Raw genomic sequence first — 19,751 nt, forward strand, 5'->3', positions numbered from 1 at the left:
CCCTCAACCAGTCAATTTTATCCGTTTGTTGTTGTTGGCAGAACACCTGTATGCATTCAAGTTTGACTTCTACTGTGAAATTCATACATTATGTGAATCAATTTTTCATTCCATTCTTCTTTGTAACTATCTACTCCACATTTTAGTTCACCCACTAAAAGATGAATATCAAACAACACCAAAATGGGAGGCGCAGAAGCCATTGTACTCCGACAACAAAATTTTTAGTCCAATTAACTGTGGTGAAAGCCAACTCCCATTTGATATATATGAAATCAATGTACAAGGTAACACTCTCAATGAGTTCTCACCGTATCAGAGAGTTTGTAAACTTTTGGTATCTATTCTGCGGTTTTGTAAATCACCAGTGCTGTTGGCGCGACCCAAATTATGTTGTTGAGCAGAGAGCCGGGGCCTCAGCTGCAAACCATACGAATCAATAAGAATCAGCAAGAAAGTACAAAGTAAACAAGCCGAGATATAAAATGATGTTGCAGAACATTCCTTGGATATAAACACATAAACTTCAAAGCAAGCAGCATTACATATGTATAAACACAAAATCTACCACCATGACTCTTTATTGTCCACTTAATAGTTACGGTCAGATGATTCCACATGGTCACCCAAATAGTTCCTTATGGTCACACTTAATAACAAAAAACAAAAACAAAAAAATTCTTCTAATTTTTCTATGTGGCTCGACTGGCTCCTAATTTGATTTGAAGCATGTCCCAAATCTTCAGATGGTTTATGGAGAATCTACTCCAAATGGTTGCTGGTCAGACTGGGTATCCAAAGGAAAGTACAGCAGGATATACATTTTCTTTTCTTTGGGACACAATTTGGTCAGTTACCAATCCTATCAATGGGGAAGGACCAGAAATTATTAAAAGAACAAAATACTGGTCACTCCTCTTATTTTTGAGGTCACTCTTATTTTTGAGGTATCGCCAATTTAGTCCTCTTTTTCTCAATTTCGACAGGTCACTTCCATTACCTTTCAATGTCACACAATTAGGTCCAACAGTCTACTTTCCATCCAATTTCACCGTTAAGTTGTTGAGCTGTCATTTTCTCTCATGCCAAGTCAGCTGAATGAAGGGTAAAATCACTATAACACCCTTTGGCTTCTCCAGCAAAAGAATGATGGAAATCCCTCCAAAATTGAAACTATTTCCCTCCAAAATCATTGTGCAAGATAGTCATTAAAATTCAAGCTTCAAGAACTGAAGCATAACTTTTATCAAGAAAAAAAAAAAAAAAGAAAAAAGAACTGAAGCATAACTAAAGGAAACTGAATTAAAAAAACAAATTTCACCTACATTCATCTAAATAGGTCCTTCATAGTACTGTTATTGTCACAAAAAATACATTGCATATTCTTCAAAATTAGCAAGCCAATCAATAAAGTGCTAATTTACCGAAAATAAAAATTGCATCATCCAATTTTTGTTTTGGAGGGATTTCCATCCTTCTTTTGCTAGAGAAGAGGGAAAATAAACCAAAGGGTGTTATAGTGATTTTACCCTTCATTCAGCTGACTTGGCATGAGAGAAAATGACAGCTCAACAACTTAACGGTGAAATTGGATGGAAAGTAGATGGTTGGACCTAATTGTGTGACATTGAAAAGTAATGGGAGTGACCTGTCGAAATTGAGAAAAAGAGGACTAAACTGTCGAAACCTCAAAAATAAGAGTGACCAGTGTTTTGTCCTAAAAACTTATTGTCTAACAGTAATGACTTGGTTGCATAATTGATAGCAAAAATAAACTAGGTTTCTAGGAATGATACACCAGGAACAATAAGAATAGAATTTTGTACAGAGAAAAGAATATTTGAAGCCAGACAGTATTCATAACTCCAGGAACGTGTTAACATTAGCTCATACCGAAGGAATATATTTATGTTGGGTGCATCGGAAAAATGAGCAGAGTTATCTGGCAATGAAAGTTTAGTGGAAGTGCCTATAACATACCGTCTCAACATACTTCAGTTGCTTTAGAACTTCATCTGTTTCCAATTCCTGAGACAGACAAGCAACAGGAGATTACACCAGATAGATATATAGATCAGATTCCAATACCAACAACACAAAAAGAAGAAAAATGAAAGAAAAAACAAAGGAGAGGAAACATGATAGCTAAGGATAACAAACTAATGGAAGTGTGAGCAATGCAAGATAAAACTTATTTGACGACAATGCAAAAGTGAATTTCTTTATTAAGTCTCCGTTTATTTAATTGTTGATATATATGTATTCTAACCACAAACAAGTCCCTAATCTACTACATCTATAAAAATAGAGACATGTGACAATTACAAATATATGAATACCTGAGGCACATTACAGTCAGCTTGGCTTGGATCCCACAGGATAGAGCAGAAGCACTCCCAGTTATTAGTTTGGACTTCAAAGAGAGGAGCCCTGTTATATGAGCTTATCAGTATGTTAATTATATCATAGATATAACAGAACTCTAGATCAGTATTCTACACGAATCAAATTACTAATCCAAATACTTTTGAGTAATCATCGACACTTTTGAGTAATTTTCTACTCAGATGCTTTTTTGCTTCTTTTTTTTTTATATAGACAAAACATTAAATTTTATCAAACCAAATACAAAAGAGAACGAGAACCTCTCAGAGATTCAAAAATTCGGAACAAATACACTAATCATGTTACTGCAGCTGTCCAATTAGCAGTAAAGGCTAAAAGGGAAAAAAATTGAAGCTCTAAGGTGACTGACGCCCATAGAACTGACCAGAAACACACATGAACACCAAGCTCATCCACACTTTGAGAATCTTCCTACTCTGCTCTTGCCAAAAGACAAAAAAATAGCCGGCATTCTTCAACTCCACCAGCTTGTAGCTCCCAATTATCAACTTACACTTAACATTTTGACTCGGATGGTTGCCATTGAAGAATTATACAGGGTTCAATGGAACGAAGAGCTATAGATAAATCAGATTCTGTATCTAACTTATTTTCTTTCGGACAATGTATTTACGTAGAAGAGTTCCCACCGCTGCCCAATTAGCCTCCTGTCTATGATCTAAGCACTTCAAGGACAAAATCTTAAGGACAATTTTCCACTTGAAATAGTATTAGTAGAGTCTGCTCAGATGGACTTCTTGTTCAACTCCTATTTCCAAGCTTAAACCTCTCACTTAATCACCATTCAATACCTTTGAAAACAAGTTTTGCATTTGCAATAAGTGAAATCTTCAGTTTTGTGTTTTTGAACTTAGCCAGTTCTTGTACTTTGCACTGAGCCACTGATCATGCCGAGTATTTACTTCTTATGTTCTCCACCCTCTTCCTGTCATACTACATTATTGAGCTATGACCAATTGACCATAAGCTTTCAGGCCCTACTGTAAAGATTGATACATTTTTAATGATATAAACCTGAAACTCTTTTGGCTTCAGTATAGGTGCCCCTTATTTAAGAAATCATCTACAATCGACTTTATCTCTGTTATTACTCAACCAGCATAGAGCCTGACATTTTTGTATATTGCAACTCAGATCATCAATGCAAGACTACATAAAGCCACCACAAACATCCCTGAGAAACAGACCGCATATACAAGAGTAATAGAAACCCCTGAGAGGGAGAGCACAAAGCCCCACCCACCCAAAGACGGACCCCAAGGAAACACTCCCCAGGACAGACTGGAAAAACCATCCCCCTTGTTTGTAGAATACCAACAGATTATTTACAAAAAAAAAAAAAAAAATTGACTAACCAAAGGAAAAACTGAAGAAGGATAAGATTGCCTGCTGAGTAAATTTTACAATTACCAGTTCCATTCATTCAGATTACTTTTCATTATTAAGGTTAATCTCAACATACTGCATGTGTTTCAATCCTTATTCCTAGAAAAACATTAAACTAAAGATCAAGCATCCTTTATGATTTCCAATTAAATATAAAAATATAAAACTAGATAAATTACCTGCGCCACTTTCCGCATCTTATTCCTTTTTCAGGATCAACAACTTCTCGGCATTGAATCCAGTTACTTATAGGGCGAGCTTTTGAGGGTTTGCTAGAGCTCAACTCCTACAAAGACAATATGTGTCATTACTCGGAATTTCCGAATCCCCAATGCCAAATGGAAAGACAGATTACAAATTAGCAGACACATTGAGGCCTTACATGCAGTCTAGCATGCTCCGAAGGATGTAATTCCAATGGTTCGCCAATGCCATCACTGTATCAAATGAAAATAACAAAAGTTGTTACTGGCAACACATTTGTAAAGAACACAAGGATTCCGAAAAGGAAGATGATGTAATAAGTTTCTGTTCTGCACTGCATGGAAACAAAATTTTCCGTGCAGATGTCTATGTGGGGCAACCAACATGATGCCTGTGGAATACAATTGAGCACAAAGACAGAAATATGGCAAGTACATTCCAACCTAGTGTGCCTAACCAATATACAAGAAAATATTTTCTTAAATTTCTTTTTTTAAATTTTGTGAGCTAATCAGAATGTGGAAAGCTGAATAAATAAATAAATAAACCACATAGTTCTAATAATTCACCAGTAAAACAAACATGCTTCCCAATATAAATTAAACGATATTTATTTAACCTACTTTATAGAAAGTGGGGAAGAAGTACAGAATGAACATACTTGTTTATTGGACCAGACCAGTCATGAACATCCGCTTGAAAACCTTTGCCAACTCGCACACTAGTTCTATATGGTTCAGTGTCTCTCAGCATCAATAGTATGGGATTTACTTCATCCTTAGATGACGCATTCCTGCTCATGACACTAGTGATATTTGGAAATTTTCTAACTCTCTCGTTTAGAAGTGTATGTTTCTCTTTCAAGCAGGAATGACAGAACCATTCATCTATAGGTACTTTCTTTATACGTGGCTGGCAGCATGACATGTGAAATGCCTCTTCACAATTATCACAAATTAGCAGTTTCTGAGCGGTTTCTGAACGATTACAGATTTTGCATGACCGTTGACAGCTCTTACTGGTACTAATGTCTTCAGCAGACTCACAGCTCCTAGTGGTCTGAACTTCCCCGAGCAGCCCATGAGTTCTGAGAATAGAAATGCAGAAATCCTTTTCAGACAGATCTCCCACAGCCTCCATAACTATTGCACTAGAAGAGGAGCACTCAGCGGTTTCATCTACTTCAGTCTTATTGGAGGTGGACACGTTCTCCATATTTGACTTTGATGATGAGCAACTATCATTTACACTGTCTACCTCTAAACCTTTTGGAACACTAGCTTTAGGTGTTTTATCAGAAACTAATTCCTCATTAACAGAGAACCCATGGAAAGACTGTGATTTTAGAACAGTGGACTCTCTATTGCATAAACATGGTCCATTCGGATCCCCTTTTTGAGAATGAACATGTTGGTCTTTACCAGCAAGTGAAGGAGCATCAGAATGTATAAACGAAAGGCAATCACCAGTTCTCGGATATTTCACATCACATGCTGAAAGTATGGTGACGGAGTTTTCGGGTACCTTCCTCCTCTTGTATACAAAATTAGGTGCAGTACTTTCAGACATTATACTAACTGCTGACAGTTCCCCTTTTTGAGAATGAACATACTGTTCCTTACCAGCAAGTGAAGGAGCATCAGAATGTATAGACGAAAGGCAATCGCCAGTTTTTGGGTTTTGCGCATCACATGCTGAAAGTGTGGTTACAGAGTTTTCCTGTAACTTCCTCCTCTTGTATACAAAATTAGGTGCCGTACTTTCAGACATTATACTAACTGCTGACAGTTCCCCTTTTCCGAAATGAACATATTGGTCCTTACCAGCATATGAAGGAGCATCAGAATGTATAAACGAAAGGCAATCACCAGTTCTCAGGTTTTTCACATCACTCGCTGAAAGAATTGTGACAGAGTTTTCTGGTAACTTCTTCCTCTTGTAAACAAGATCAGGTGCATTACTCTCAGACATTATACTAATTGCTGACAGCTGGGAAGAGCTTCTTGGAAAAACAAAGTTGTTTGAATCCTCAGCATTCTTCTTTTCCTCTGAAGATAGTTGAGCATTTCTGCAACTGCAACGATCATCGCATTTTGCACACATCTGCCAAGTTTCAGCACCAGGCATCCAATCACATAAGACATTTTGTAACCCAAAGTTAAATATACAAAATAGAGCAGCCTCAATTGAACTAGGAAGGAAAGTCTGTATCAACATTTTCACCTGAAACAACCTCACTGATATGTTGTTTTAAAAGTCCCAAAACAAATGAGATCCTAACTTCCTCTCTCATATGTTATGTTCTCTCCATCTTACTGCATCAACATTTCATCGAACAAGGAAATGGTAAGACAAACATGCAATTTATCTGGAGTGGATTTACTTTTATAAATAACACATGAACACAAAAGCTTTATTGAAAAAAGAAAACCAGAATTGAGACCATCTTCATCTACCAATCAAACAGTAATATGAGAAACAAATGAATCAATTCCACGGCAAGTTTGTACAAACTTAAGCAACAATAGCTGGCATTCAAGGGATTCCAAAAAGGTAGACAGAAGTATAGAGATACGGAAAGAGTGAAATATATCACAATCAGAGTTACCAGGGAACTTTTCTCATGACCCCAATCACAGGGCATAGCTGACCCAAAAAAATTCTGGGAACAATGGTGGCGGTTGAATTCCCCAGAGGCAGGTGTGATGTGGACGACGGTGGAGATCTTGTGCTTAAGGGTTTGTTTCTATAACATCCTTTAATAGTTTTCTTAAGAAGAAATAGAATATAATTATTACGTGGATAGGAAGAGGTAATGGTAATGGTGCTCTTTTTCCTTATTTACCTAATGATTTCTCCCCCTATTAAGACACCACCACAGCCAAAAAGAAATTTGCTACACCTAAACCAGTTCCCAGTCACTCTGGAAACATAGGCATTACGACATCCATGACCCAGTCAATGAAATTTAAAGCTGCTGAATCATATAATTCAAGGAAATTATATGAAAGGAAATCTTCAGGGGGCAATTGAACACCATATCTAATTGCATACCAAATATAATCTGAAATCCATGATCCACTACCATGTGATACTTTAACTTTGTAATCTAACCACCTAACTAATAGGAATTCTATTACAATATATCCACAAAATCTCCTAACTCCAGAAAACACCTCGATCATTTTGTTTTACATACTTAAATGCAAATTCTTCAGTCGATACAGAGATGCGCTTGAAGTGGGAGACTGCTGTCCCTGTTATCTTTTTGCTATCTATTAGAAGATGCACATCTCAAGTCTACAGCAAAACAAAGATGTACAAAAATATCACAGAACACCACACATTCGGCTTATTTGTGTACATACTTAGACGCACATCTTTTCTTCAACTGTAATACTTGGACACTTAATAAAAACTAAAACTTAACCCCGTTCTTAAAGGATAGTACTGACAAGGGAAACTATGACATGATACTAAACAAGAATCATTCTTGTACAAAAATTGATGACCCTTCCCCTTTCAACCAAGTTGTCCCATAACAAAATCCTCTAATGAGCATATTCCAAACAAAAATTACCACCATTTAGTGGAATTCTACAATGTGTCAATCCTGAATTTCTTTTAAAGAAAAGAGTTCTTCATTCAAACCCAAAAGAGAGGAAGATATGTATTTGTAGCCTACTCTACAAAGAAGACGCCTAGTGGTGAACACAAAAATGGTAATCTTTATTGCAGACTGGTTGGAAAACAAGTTGTGATTTGGGAGCAATGAGGAAGAGGCAGATTTACTTGAGATAGGTCTAAGTTCTTAGCTTCACTCTGGGAAACTTCAGCACATAATGCAGTGACCTACTAGTTGTTTTTCAAAGAAATAGCCTACAATGGTGTATTAAATAGCCTCAATAGTCGATAAAAAAAAAGTTCCCAGACAACATATTAGAATTCTTTTCCAACCAAGTTTTCCACAAGCTCAAGTTTCCTGCCTAGAATAGCACCTTGACCATTAGCACATAAATAAAAGCAATTAAGATTCAAGATTGTGAAACCTCATTCAAGTCACAGGGAGCTAACAGCAGAGCGGACACATTCCATGAACTGCTTTCTGTGACCAGGATAAACTGGGCGGCTTTGATATTTTTCCCGTTTTAATTCAGGTGCTGTAATTCTGTTTCCAATTTTGCTTAGGTTTTATTTTCCTAGCAAGAATAAGTTAACACGTAAAGCCAAATCGATGCTTAAATTTGGTTCTTAGCTAGCATAGCTAGACATCGAACTTTGGGTTCTTACTGTCAGCTTAACATGTTTTTAATGTCTAGGAGAACTTCATAAACTCTACCCAAATTAAATTTAGTCCAAATACGATAACCTGCAACTTCTGCCTATATTCAATAACTTATAATAATCTCAGCACTCAATGCAACATTTCCTCTTTTTTCTTATAGATGCATAATCGAATTTAAAAAAGAAAAGAGGACTATTAAATTGAGAAAGAAAAGAACCCCAAATAAGTTTTTATAGAAAAAACAGTAATGCTTTCTGACTATGAAAATTAGGCATGGCTCCGTGGCAGCGTTACCACAAGCACCAGATTCAAGGTGGATGGTATAATGTATTATGCAATAACACCAAAATTCATCACGTGTTATAAATACGACACAAGTTCTCATTTATTTCCTGCAGATGGTTAGATGCACATCTTTCTTTCATCGTAGCACTCAGATTCGTTACATTTAAGGAAAAACTACTAACACAGAAACCATGATAAAATATGGAAAATTGGAAATGTAGACAGTAGAGTAGATAATAACATTCAATGACAAATCTATTGAGAACTTTGTGTTTTGAATCAAAATAAAGACAAGTTTTTTAACCCTAATCGTTGTAAACCTAGCCAACCTTAACACCATATTTGCACAATTCACCAATTCCTAACATGGATTGATGAGAAATCGATAAAACCCGAAATCTATTCAACAAGAAATAAAGATTACTCCTTTAATCTCTATGTGTACTGTATTTGATATGAAAACTAAACCCAACAAGTGCTCTGGGATCAAAACCCGAGAGATCCCTATTCGCAATTTCAAGAATAAATGACATTACTGGATTGTAAATAATGGAATAACGAAATAGTACAAAAGGGAAGAAGAGTCTGAACTCTGAAGAATACCATGAATGCCCAACACATGCAAGAAGACGACTCTGCCGTTTCTTCAAGAGTTGCAATCAGAAACAGGACAGTTTCAGAGGCGACCACATTGGCAAACAAAACAAAACAAAAACACTCTGGGAGATGGGTTTTATGGCTTTAAAGCCTTTTTCTTCTTTCTTCTTTTTTTTCCTTCTAATTTATTATTTTCTTATACAATCAAAACTGATTCAATAAAAAAAATTCTCTTCAATTTTTTTCCTATTTATTTGGTAGATGGGAATAGCGAGAGGTATTTTCTAAAGGAATCAAATCTTGCATAACTTGTTTTTCTTTATAAGATTTGAAGAATTCAATCGACGATACATCAATCACTTCACAAAAAATGACCAAATTAAATCACATTAATCAAAGTATTACCTTGATACTACGTCCAACGTGATTGATACTTGAAGATTACTTATGTGAGATATTAACGAGCTGCCATGTCTTCTAAAAAAAACAAAAAAAACAAAAAAACAAAAAAAAATGATCTGTCATAGTAAACTTCATCATTAATTTGTTTATCAATGAATGTGTAATAGATTCTCAAAATTCCAAAAATACCTTGTTATGTTTCACCCTACTTACATGAACAATTCATAATTCCTGATTTGTGAAATTTTGCATTTGATGCATCATGGTTGATGTGTATCATGCTTCTATTGTTGACGTCAGTCAATATCATTAGTCAATACTAGTTTAATGTTATAGATTAATGTTGTTGGCGGGTAATATATATATTTGGCTGCAAATCTTGATTGGCCTTTACAACAATTTAATGTCAAAATGTCTTCTTACATGGTAATTTGAATGAATAAGGGTGCATGGACTTGCCTCAAGAGCCACGGTGGTGTGTGGTCGGAAGTCTGTGTGTGGTCCAAAGAAGTCCATGTATGGTCTCAAACAGTCCCTAAGAACTTGGATTTGTCGATTTACCGCTTTCATGAGATGGATTGGATAGCAACTCAAATAATACTCTCTTCCTTAAACATTTGAAAGGTAGAGTCACAGCTCTAGTTATCTATGTGGATGTCATGTGATAATCTTGGAGATATGAGGAAGCAACGCAAAGAGTTGTCTACAAAATTTGAGATGAAAGAGTTGGGAAGTTTGATATATTTTTTGGTGATTGAAGTCACTTGAGGAAAAGATTGTATTATAATTGGGGTATAATAGGATTTTAATTCTTTACAAAAAGATGAAGTGTGTATCTAGCTAACAAATAAAGATGTTTAAATAAAATTACTCTTTATAAAAGACTCATCCAAACACATGGTTATAAAAAGAAAGTACTAAAAACAAAACTTAACTTACTAAAACATAAAATCAAGAGTGTGGAATGTAATATGGAGAGTGCAGATTTCAATTCTCAATCTCGTTAAGGTTAAGTAAATTCTCTCAAGCGTATATGTACGTAGTAGACTTTTTTCTTTTTTTTTTAGGATGGTTACATCATTTAATTATCAAAAATAGGGGTTGTCTATGGTATTGCAATGTATCATATACTCATTCTACAACTATTTGAACCAAAATTACGTGTTATTTGAACCAAAATTACAAGTTAATTGAACCAAAATTTCTACAAAATTACTACATTTATTTTACGCATTTACATATTTTTATTAAACACATTTACATATAATTTAACCAAGTTATTATATGGATAACACATTGTTCAAATACTTGTATAAAAGTTATAGGTTGAGTAATTACTTCTAATAAAGCAAAATTTACATAAGTTATTACTCTATGACAACAAATTTGTTGTCATATTTGTAACTGTGTAGGTATCATAGACAGGTGTAGATTACTTAGAAAATCCTGATAAAAAATAGAGAGAATCGAAGAAACTCTAATTTGAGTCGACATATAGAGTGATGATATAATCAACATAAGACATTAAGAGAAGAAGGTGATGATATCGATGATATTGATGATGACGACTGATGGCTATACTTCAAACTCCAAAGCCCTTTGCATCAGCTTTAGGGTTCAGCTTTACTCAACTATCATAGCAGTACTCGTGTAGACGTGTACAAGTTACGTGCTAATCACGGTGCAACTTCAACAGCTGAGTTATTCTTATCATTTTAAAGAAACGTCAAAATCCTAATTTGGCAACATCAATCTTTGTATATAGACTGACCTAGGAGGCTGCCGATTGACTAAACTAGCAACACCAGTACGTGTTAGTGTTAAGTTGAATCTTCGGAAGCTCAATGGTGAGCACATTATTGACATCACATTAGCTCTGTGCTTGATCTCAATCTTAAAGACATCCTATATATATATATATATATATATATATATATATATATAAAATTCCCTTCCAGAGCGGTGTCTTGCTTTGAAATTAAAGTGTGGACCTCCTTATTTCGCTCACTCTCAAGATGCATTTCCACATCTTAACCGTATAATGTCTAGAACATAGTGTATAGACCACTCCTGCATAGTTTCATCTAATTTGGAGATCATTTGGGTACCGAATTAGATTAAATAAATAAAAAGAACAAAAGCTGTCCAAACATAACTGTTCGTGTAAATCACGATTACGGAAGCTCAAATGATCTTCAAATTGGATGAAACTTTGCATAAATGATCTACACACTATGTTCTAGACATTGTACGGTTAAGATGTGGAAATGTGACCTGAAAGTGAGCGAAATAAGGAGGTCCACACTTTAATTTCAAAGCGGGACACCGCTCTGGAAGGGAACTATATATATATATATACACACACGGATCCATGACATACAAGATTATAATTAAAATTATAACAAGAATATCACAGAATATCATCCATTAGATCTAATAACAATTAACAGTTGAGATTAGTCATAAAAACTAAATCTTTTTTATTTTCTTTTCTAAATCAATTAATGAAATATATCCAAATGAAAATTAATGATTACTATTCTTCATTTAGAATATAATTAAGAGGAAATAATTTGTTTCCTATTGGAGCTCATTACTAGAGAGAAAAGAAAACAAATTAAGTCTTTGAAGAAGAAGGGGTAGAAACGAAAAGAAAAAATATTTAGTTTTATGACTAATCTCAACCGTTAATTGTTATTAGATCTAATTGATGGTATTCTGGTTATATATATATATACACACACACACACACATAATCTTTCTCAGGTAAGGATGTCCTTATTTATTCTTATGGTGCGGATTTCCACTTTAGACTCACTTCTCGATCGAATTTTCACATCTCCACCGTCCAGTCTTTAGATACTAATGTATAAATCATCTCTACCAAATTTCAGCCAAATTGGTTATCACTAAGGTACTCAAAACTGAGTTTTTCTGTTATAAACATGAACGGTTCAAGTTCAACAGAATTAGTTCATCCATTGGTTTAATCGAATTTTAGTGCCTTAATGATAACCAAATTGATTGAAATTTTGCAGAGATGATCTATACACTAGTATCTAAAGACTAGACGGTGGAGATGTGAAAATTCGATTGAAAAGTGAGTCTAAAATGGAAATCCGCACCGTAAGAATAAATAATGACATCCTTAGCCAAGAAAGGTTTTGTGTGTGTGTGTGTGTATATATATATATACATACAGGCCATTCCAATGAGGGATCCCTATTTTTGTCACTTTTAGGGATAGACCCACACCATTATATCTGTTTTTTAATGGGTTTGGATGACTAAGACTAAAACAAAAAACTTAACACTTATGTCAAACCTACACCATTCAAGATCATTACAAATAAATCAAACATTTGAATGACTTAACGATCATCAAATTTTCTGAAAATTTGCATAAGTGATCTACTCATATACATCTACAAACTGAACGGTGGAGATGTGATCTAGTGATCGAGAAGTTTGTCAAATACCTTATCCCTAGAAATGAACAGAAAAAGGGATCATTCATTGGAAGGGCCATGTGTGTATATATATATAGCGGGACACCGCGTTGAAATTAAAGTGTGGTGCTCCTTATTTCGCTCATTTTTATGTCACAGTTTCACATCTCTATTGTTCAATGTCTAGAACATAGTGTGTAGATCATTCCTGCAAAGTTTCATTCAATTTAGAAATAATTTGGGTATCGAATTAGTAACATAGTGTGTCTAGAACATAGTGTGTAGATCATTTTTACTTTCATCCAATTTAGAGATCATTTGGGTACCACCCTGCACAAATAAATGCGAATTGTATGTCGAAATCGCATACGGCCATCACATTTTGGGTGAGTATCAATTTCCTACCAATATACGGCACTTGATCACATGGAGAAATAGAAGCTTGGACATGAACACCATCTATTTTGCCAACACAATCCTACAAATTAATTTGCAGCAAGTTTTCTTTAATATATAAACAGTAATTATGTTGGATGACAAAACAAGCAATGGATATAACAATGCACATACCTTAAAATGAGGCATTTACCTTGAGTCGCTTTCAATTTATTTTGAGGGCTTCTGAATTTTGGATTCAATGGTTGTATTAGCACTGTCGCCATTTTATAGAGAATGTCTAGCATTTTATCAAAATACCTGCTTACTGTCTCACCCGAATGTTGTAAACGTTCTTGTGTATTCCTATTGATCTTACCCCTTCCCAAAATATAGAGACAGTTAAAAACATAGCCAAAACTTCAACAGTGCATATTTCATGAATATCTTTCAGTAGCATATAGAAACAACTCTTGTCCATCCTAACTGCATTATAACATCTAGTGTCATTACCTCTTAACACTTCCATCAACCAAATGTAACCTGTTTGAGAGCTTGTCATGCATGGTGTTTTCATAATATACTTTTCAAGATACACTTGAATAAAACGACCGGCTACATATAATTTGATCTAACTCCTCTTCATCTTCGGAATTATCGATACTTTACAAAACAAATCTGCAATAACACTGACAAGAACAAACAACAACTAATTAAAGGCTGCAACAACATTAACAAGACCAATAACCAAGTTCATGAAAATAGATAATCAAGCAAGCCTTAGGGTAGAATCTAACTATGTCAATAATAATATGAATATCAAGTAAAAAACAATATTATTAACGATGAAACAACAAAAAACATATTATATAAACAATTCATAAGTACAAGAAACCAAGTAGGGCCTTGTTTGCTCATGCGTTTTTTTTATAAAAAAAATAAAAATTGATGGATATATTCCAAAGATAGGAAATGTCATACGACCAACTATTGCTAGGTCATGCAGGAGGAAGCTCCAAAACAAGCCGAGAGCAAGCTCATTATTCGAACTATAACTAGAAAATTAAAAGAAAATCCAAATAAACTACGTCCAAAAAGGTGAACAACTACAATAGAAAGCGAATTAACCTGCACAAGCTAAGAGAGAGCCAAATACATGAACATGAGGCCTAAGACCCAATGGTGTACCTTTCCGTCAATGTATAGGTGATACCGGATTAAACTTGCATAGGGATCTAATCTGAAAGGATCATGTATAAGTCGGCCTACATCAAACCTAGAATAAGTCTGATCCAAACAAGCCCACATGCAAGAGAATGGTAAGTGGGCACTGCAGACCCGAATTTACCAGAGTCCGATGCTAGGGTCGACGGAGCCGCCACCTCCGTCAGTCCGATGGTTTCCCATGTCAAGAGGTCATGACTCCTCCGCCTCGTCGGCCTTGTTGTGCCACTGTCCGACGAAGTTTCCGTCCTTCCTTAAACCTGAGACTCGATGTCGCTGCTTAGAGTTTTGACCTAGTCACTTAGCCTTTTCGCCACCGATTGTTGTTAATGTTTATGTGCAACTGCTGCAAACTACGAAACGTCTACCTGATCTAATCACCGCTGCACCACGACAAAGCTAAACAACCAAGGTCTGGTCAAGCGACGATTTCTTCAATGTGAACCTTGACTTCACAAACCAAACCAATCATCTCTAATATGTCCTCCTATTCACTACCGGTAAAGAATGACACCGGAGGTGTCCTAGAGCAGTCGGAATCCGCGGATTGCCGCCGCAGTGCTTGCAAAACCTAAGAGAGGTTTTGGTCTAAAAAAAGGAGAAGCAAACATAGACTAAATTTGATATGTCATGTGTTAATGAAAGAATTAAAATTGAGAAAGTGAAGAGTCGGCCTCTCTCTGCTAGGGTTTTTCGCTAGGGTGAGAAAGTGATCTAGATTGGCGGCAGTGGTGGCGACGACTCTCTCTACGGTCCTGCTAGTGGGAGACGAGCAGTCATAATCGTGCGACACGGCGTGGGCAAGCTTTTGTGCGCAGCGACATAGGGGTAAGTTCTAGACCGTGTGTTTTCTTGGGGTCGACAGCGGCTTCGTGCGGCCGGAGGCTTGGCTAGTGCGGCGTCAGAGACGTGTGTCAGGTCGATGCTGCTAGTTGGCGATGATCCGTTCTCGATATTAGGACAGGGATATTAGAAGTGGTCTGTGAGATCTAATCTCAATTCGGATATGTACGAGGTAGCGGTTATTTGTCGTGGTGCAGTTGGAGGGGTCGAGCAGAGCTTGTGAGTGATCTAGTTTCAGGTTTCTGATCAGCTTCAAATCTTGCCGCTTTTGTCAGACCTTTGAGGTGTCGGGGTCTGGTTTAGGACTATTTAGGTTTTAATCGGCGTTTGAGGATGGTGATGTTGTTATGGGGGCAGGGTCGGCCACTGGAGACGATGGCGGCGGCTGACAGTTGAAGAGGTGGGTGCCCTTAGCATATGGGTCTGGGCTCTTTTTAGACATGGGCTCATGCCTTTAGTTTTCTGTTTGTTATTTCCAAAATAAATGCCTATAATCTATGTTTCTCATAGAATATAGGTTTTGTTATTTCCTTTTTCTTTAGATTAATGGAAAAATTATCCAAACAGTGTCCGACCTTTTAGAGAAGCAAAATTTTGGTATCTCAACCTTGAAAAACTTCAGAATGATATCTCACGTTCTTAACCCGACAGAAGATTTGTATCTGGAGTCATTTACCCCGTTAAAAAACTGAAAATTGAAGGCTATTTTTGTCTTTTCATACTTAAACGTTTTTTCTTCTATTTTTCTAGTTTCCAAAAGCTTTCAATGAAAAATTAACAGCAACCTAACATTAATTAAGGATTTTAAGCTCTTCCAATGAAAATAGTGTGTTAAAAACATAAAATAAAAAAGGTAGGAGAAACAGAGTACTCCCTCTCTATGCTCTTCTCTTCACATCTCTCTCTTTATTTTTCTCATATTCATCTCTCTATTTTTCTCATATTCATATGGAATATAGACCATGGCTGTGTACAACACCAACGATTTCAAAAACTCACCAAGAATCTTGACTTCTAAATCAATTATGCTTTATATCTTCTATATATATGGTAAGGGATGAGAATCTTGGCATACTTCAATTTATGCTATAAGTCCTTAGCCATATAAATCTGAAAAGCTGCATATTTCAGTTACCGGATCTTTTTGCCTCTCATGCCCATGCTTATCATGGTTGAATTTTGCTACTAAGACGGAAAAACTTAATCTTGACTTCGTCCAAATGAACCAAATTTCAACATGAACCTATATATACATACCCAAATTTCAACCGAAACCCAGATTCCGGCAAGAACTTGAATTCTATTCAAATATATTAGAAAAATCAAGCCAAAGCAACCAAACGACATAAAAATATAACAACCCGTTTCTAAAACAATAGCAAGGAAGATAACCTGGATGAATATTCAATTCCTTTCGATGCCGAAATTGGATTTGAGCAACAACCAAAATCTCCAACATAAGAAGCAAAACCAGACCCATCCAAAAAGAGATCAGAAATTCCGACTCTAATCGAATTGAACAAAAAGCAAACAAGTCATTCGTAATTTTCTTTTCTGGTGGCTATTCCTTTGAGAATTTGAGTTGGAGAGAGAAGTCTTGCGTTCTCTGATTTCTCTCTGTTTTGCTTTTTGGTATTCTCTGGGTTTAGATGCAATCAGTAATAAGAAAGTGTTTACTTTTTCAAAACTAAAAACTAGCTTTAAAATTAATAGTGTTTTTTTGTTCTAAATATATAAAAGAAAGATTATCATAAACAAAAAAACAAAGGTTAAACTAGTCATTTTACGACAAAAATATGGATGCTGTCAGTAACTTTAACGGAATCAACGGCTCCAGACACACATCTTCGGTCGGGTTAAGAACGTGAGATACTATTCTGAAGTCTATAGTCCTTTTATAAATATATGTGTGAAAATGAATGAGCAAGATAAGTGTAATGAGGGTGCTACCCTACGTGAATCACTTGATCTTATTTGCCTTATGTACGCAAGGCAGTAGATCGATTCATGATGTATCCTTTATTTTTAATAAATGGAATATCTATTCAGAAAGTTAATTCATTTGCGCATGCGTTTAAATATGACCTTTTTGGATATAACTCTAGCCTTTTTTTGGTATAAAAGTTCAACAAGTAAGGCCTCGCTTGTGCATGTATTTAAGTTGTTGTTTTTTTCGCTACTTTTTTATATATAATTTCTATTAAATAACTCATAAACGCTTACATATGTCAATAAGGTTTGAACTTATGACCTCAATATTATTGGTTAGGCTACCTTACCAATTAGGTCACAACTTATCGTTTGGTGGCTATTAAGGAAAATGATCGAGACACCAAATTTTTATACAAAATTCAGATACCAACTAACGTGGCGGAGATGACATATCATCTATTAATTTGAAACATTTTGATGACATAAAGATAGTATTTTCGGTATAAAAGTTGATGCATGATGGTATTGTTCCGAAACCCACATCCCCCCTTGGTATTACAATTCCGGATTATTACCTTGTTAGGAGGTGAGACTCACACTCATTCCAATTTCATTATTTTTAAGTAAAAGCAAGAATTCTCCTCTACCAAAATCATTCCCTCACTTCTCAGTTTCATTTTATACATGTTAGTAAACATGCCCTTAGTCTGCTGTTATTTACTTCCATGACCACTACTATTCATTTTTTTCTTCTATTTATACAATGCATTCGAGTGACAAAAGCACACATAATCAAAATCGATTGTCCCTCAACAATAATATCTTTTTATCTATTTATGCAAAATCTATTGAAGGCAAAATCTGGAAGTTGGTCTGATCATGGTTCTTCATCAAAGATCAAGTTGGGTACCAAGGGTGATAACAGTGTGATCAATTCTCTAGGTAGATCTATCGAAAGACTTCCTGGTGATGCACAACGACGGTTTGACGATGACCTCTAAGATCGTTTGATGGTTAGATCAATTCTCTTGGTTACCGATCGTTTGAGAAGAAGTGAAGACATTTTCCAGTTTTTCCATTTTGGTTATAAGTATGTGCTGACTTTAACGACGGCTACATGCAACACATATGCGCGCTTCTGTTTCTTGGCCTTCAATTATGGTTTTTTATTGTCTTTATTAACTATCCCATACTTATATGTTGTAATTTATGTTGCACGAACACTCCACACCCATGGAGACACTCCGACACGCCGACACGGCAAATACGTGTCCGAAAAAGTTGACTTTTCAGACACGTTGACCGGCCCCGACACGGCATTGCGACACACCACGTCAGCATTTCAGACTTAAAAAAGGTAAATTTTCTATTTATTTTATATTAGATCAATTATGGAATAACAAGTTTGGATGGATTATGGATATGATAATTATATTAGTTCATATTCTTGTTTATTAGGTGCTACTGTGCTAGAGAGCTAGTTGATGATGAGTTGGAGTTTTGAAGATGAGAGGTAAATTTTCTATTCATTTTATATTAGATCAATTATGGAATAACAAGTTTGGATGGATTATGGATATGATAATTATATTAGTTCATCTTCTTATCTATTTAGGTGCTACTATGCTAGAGATTGCCTATTTGAAAACAAGCCACTGCTCAAGTTTGTTTTTCTTTAATGTTATGTTTTTGGTGCTAGAGGTCTGCTGCTTTTAATGTTACTAGAACAGGAAACGAAACCCTAACACTAATTTGGCTTCAAAGAAATGAAAGAAAAAGTCGTTCCTCAGATTTTGCTTGGCTTCTTTCTTTCTCTTCTTTCACGTACATAATCGCCTCTGTGAAACGTGGGGATTTAGTTTCCGTGTGTTTTCTCTAAATGCAATCCCACGGTGAAGGAGGGGCTTGTTTGTGTTTTCTTGTTTTGAGTGGACGGTGGAGATGAGGGTTTGGGGCGTCACGCGGATCGTGGGGGACTAATACTCGTTCTCTATTGGTGGGGAAACAGCGTTTTGATCAGGTTAGCTTCATGACGTGGATCGTGGGGGACTAATACCATTTTAAGTGGGATTAGTGGGTTACACGCTCTAATTTTTGGTTGAATAGACCATTTTGTAACTTTCTTTGGTTCAAAATTGTCAATTTCGTTATATTTCAACACTTTCCGTCACCCTGTTTAAAAGTGTCCATCTCTTACATAACATTACATCCTAAGTTTGAATGCTGGCTTGGTTTAGTATTACTTTTTTTTGTTTTTGAGAAGATGTTTTAGTATTACTCATTGTATCATATGTATATAAAGAGAAACTTTATTCACACATACCAGTTTTATAAATACACATCCCTATTTTTGAAACTTTTTT

At 35.7% G+C, this 19,751-nt stretch overlaps 1 protein-coding gene across 1 annotated transcript; it reads right to left on the minus strand.

Moving 5' to 3' along the window:
- Positions 1-163: 163 nt before the first annotated feature.
- Positions 164-9,276, minus strand: LOC101314280. Its single transcript, XM_004299975.1, has 8 exons — positions 9,170-9,276; positions 6,220-6,311; positions 4,658-6,099; positions 4,175-4,229; positions 3,972-4,078; positions 2,340-2,430; positions 1,981-2,028; positions 164-420 (listed from the first exon to the last, which is right to left on the minus strand). The coding sequence occupies exons 3-8, from the start codon at positions 6,097-6,099 to the stop codon at positions 316-318; spliced, it is 1,848 nt and encodes a 615-aa protein (XP_004300023.1). The 5' UTR covers positions 6,220-6,311; positions 9,170-9,276; the 3' UTR covers positions 164-315.
- Between the last annotated feature and the right edge of the window lie 10,475 nt (positions 9,277-19,751).

The sequence above is a fragment of the Fragaria vesca genome, linkage group LG5 (genome assembly GCF_000184155.1).
Source record: "Fragaria vesca subsp. vesca linkage group LG5, FraVesHawaii_1.0, whole genome shotgun sequence".
In the NCBI taxonomy this organism is placed as follows: domain Eukaryota; kingdom Viridiplantae; phylum Streptophyta; class Magnoliopsida; order Rosales; family Rosaceae; genus Fragaria; species Fragaria vesca.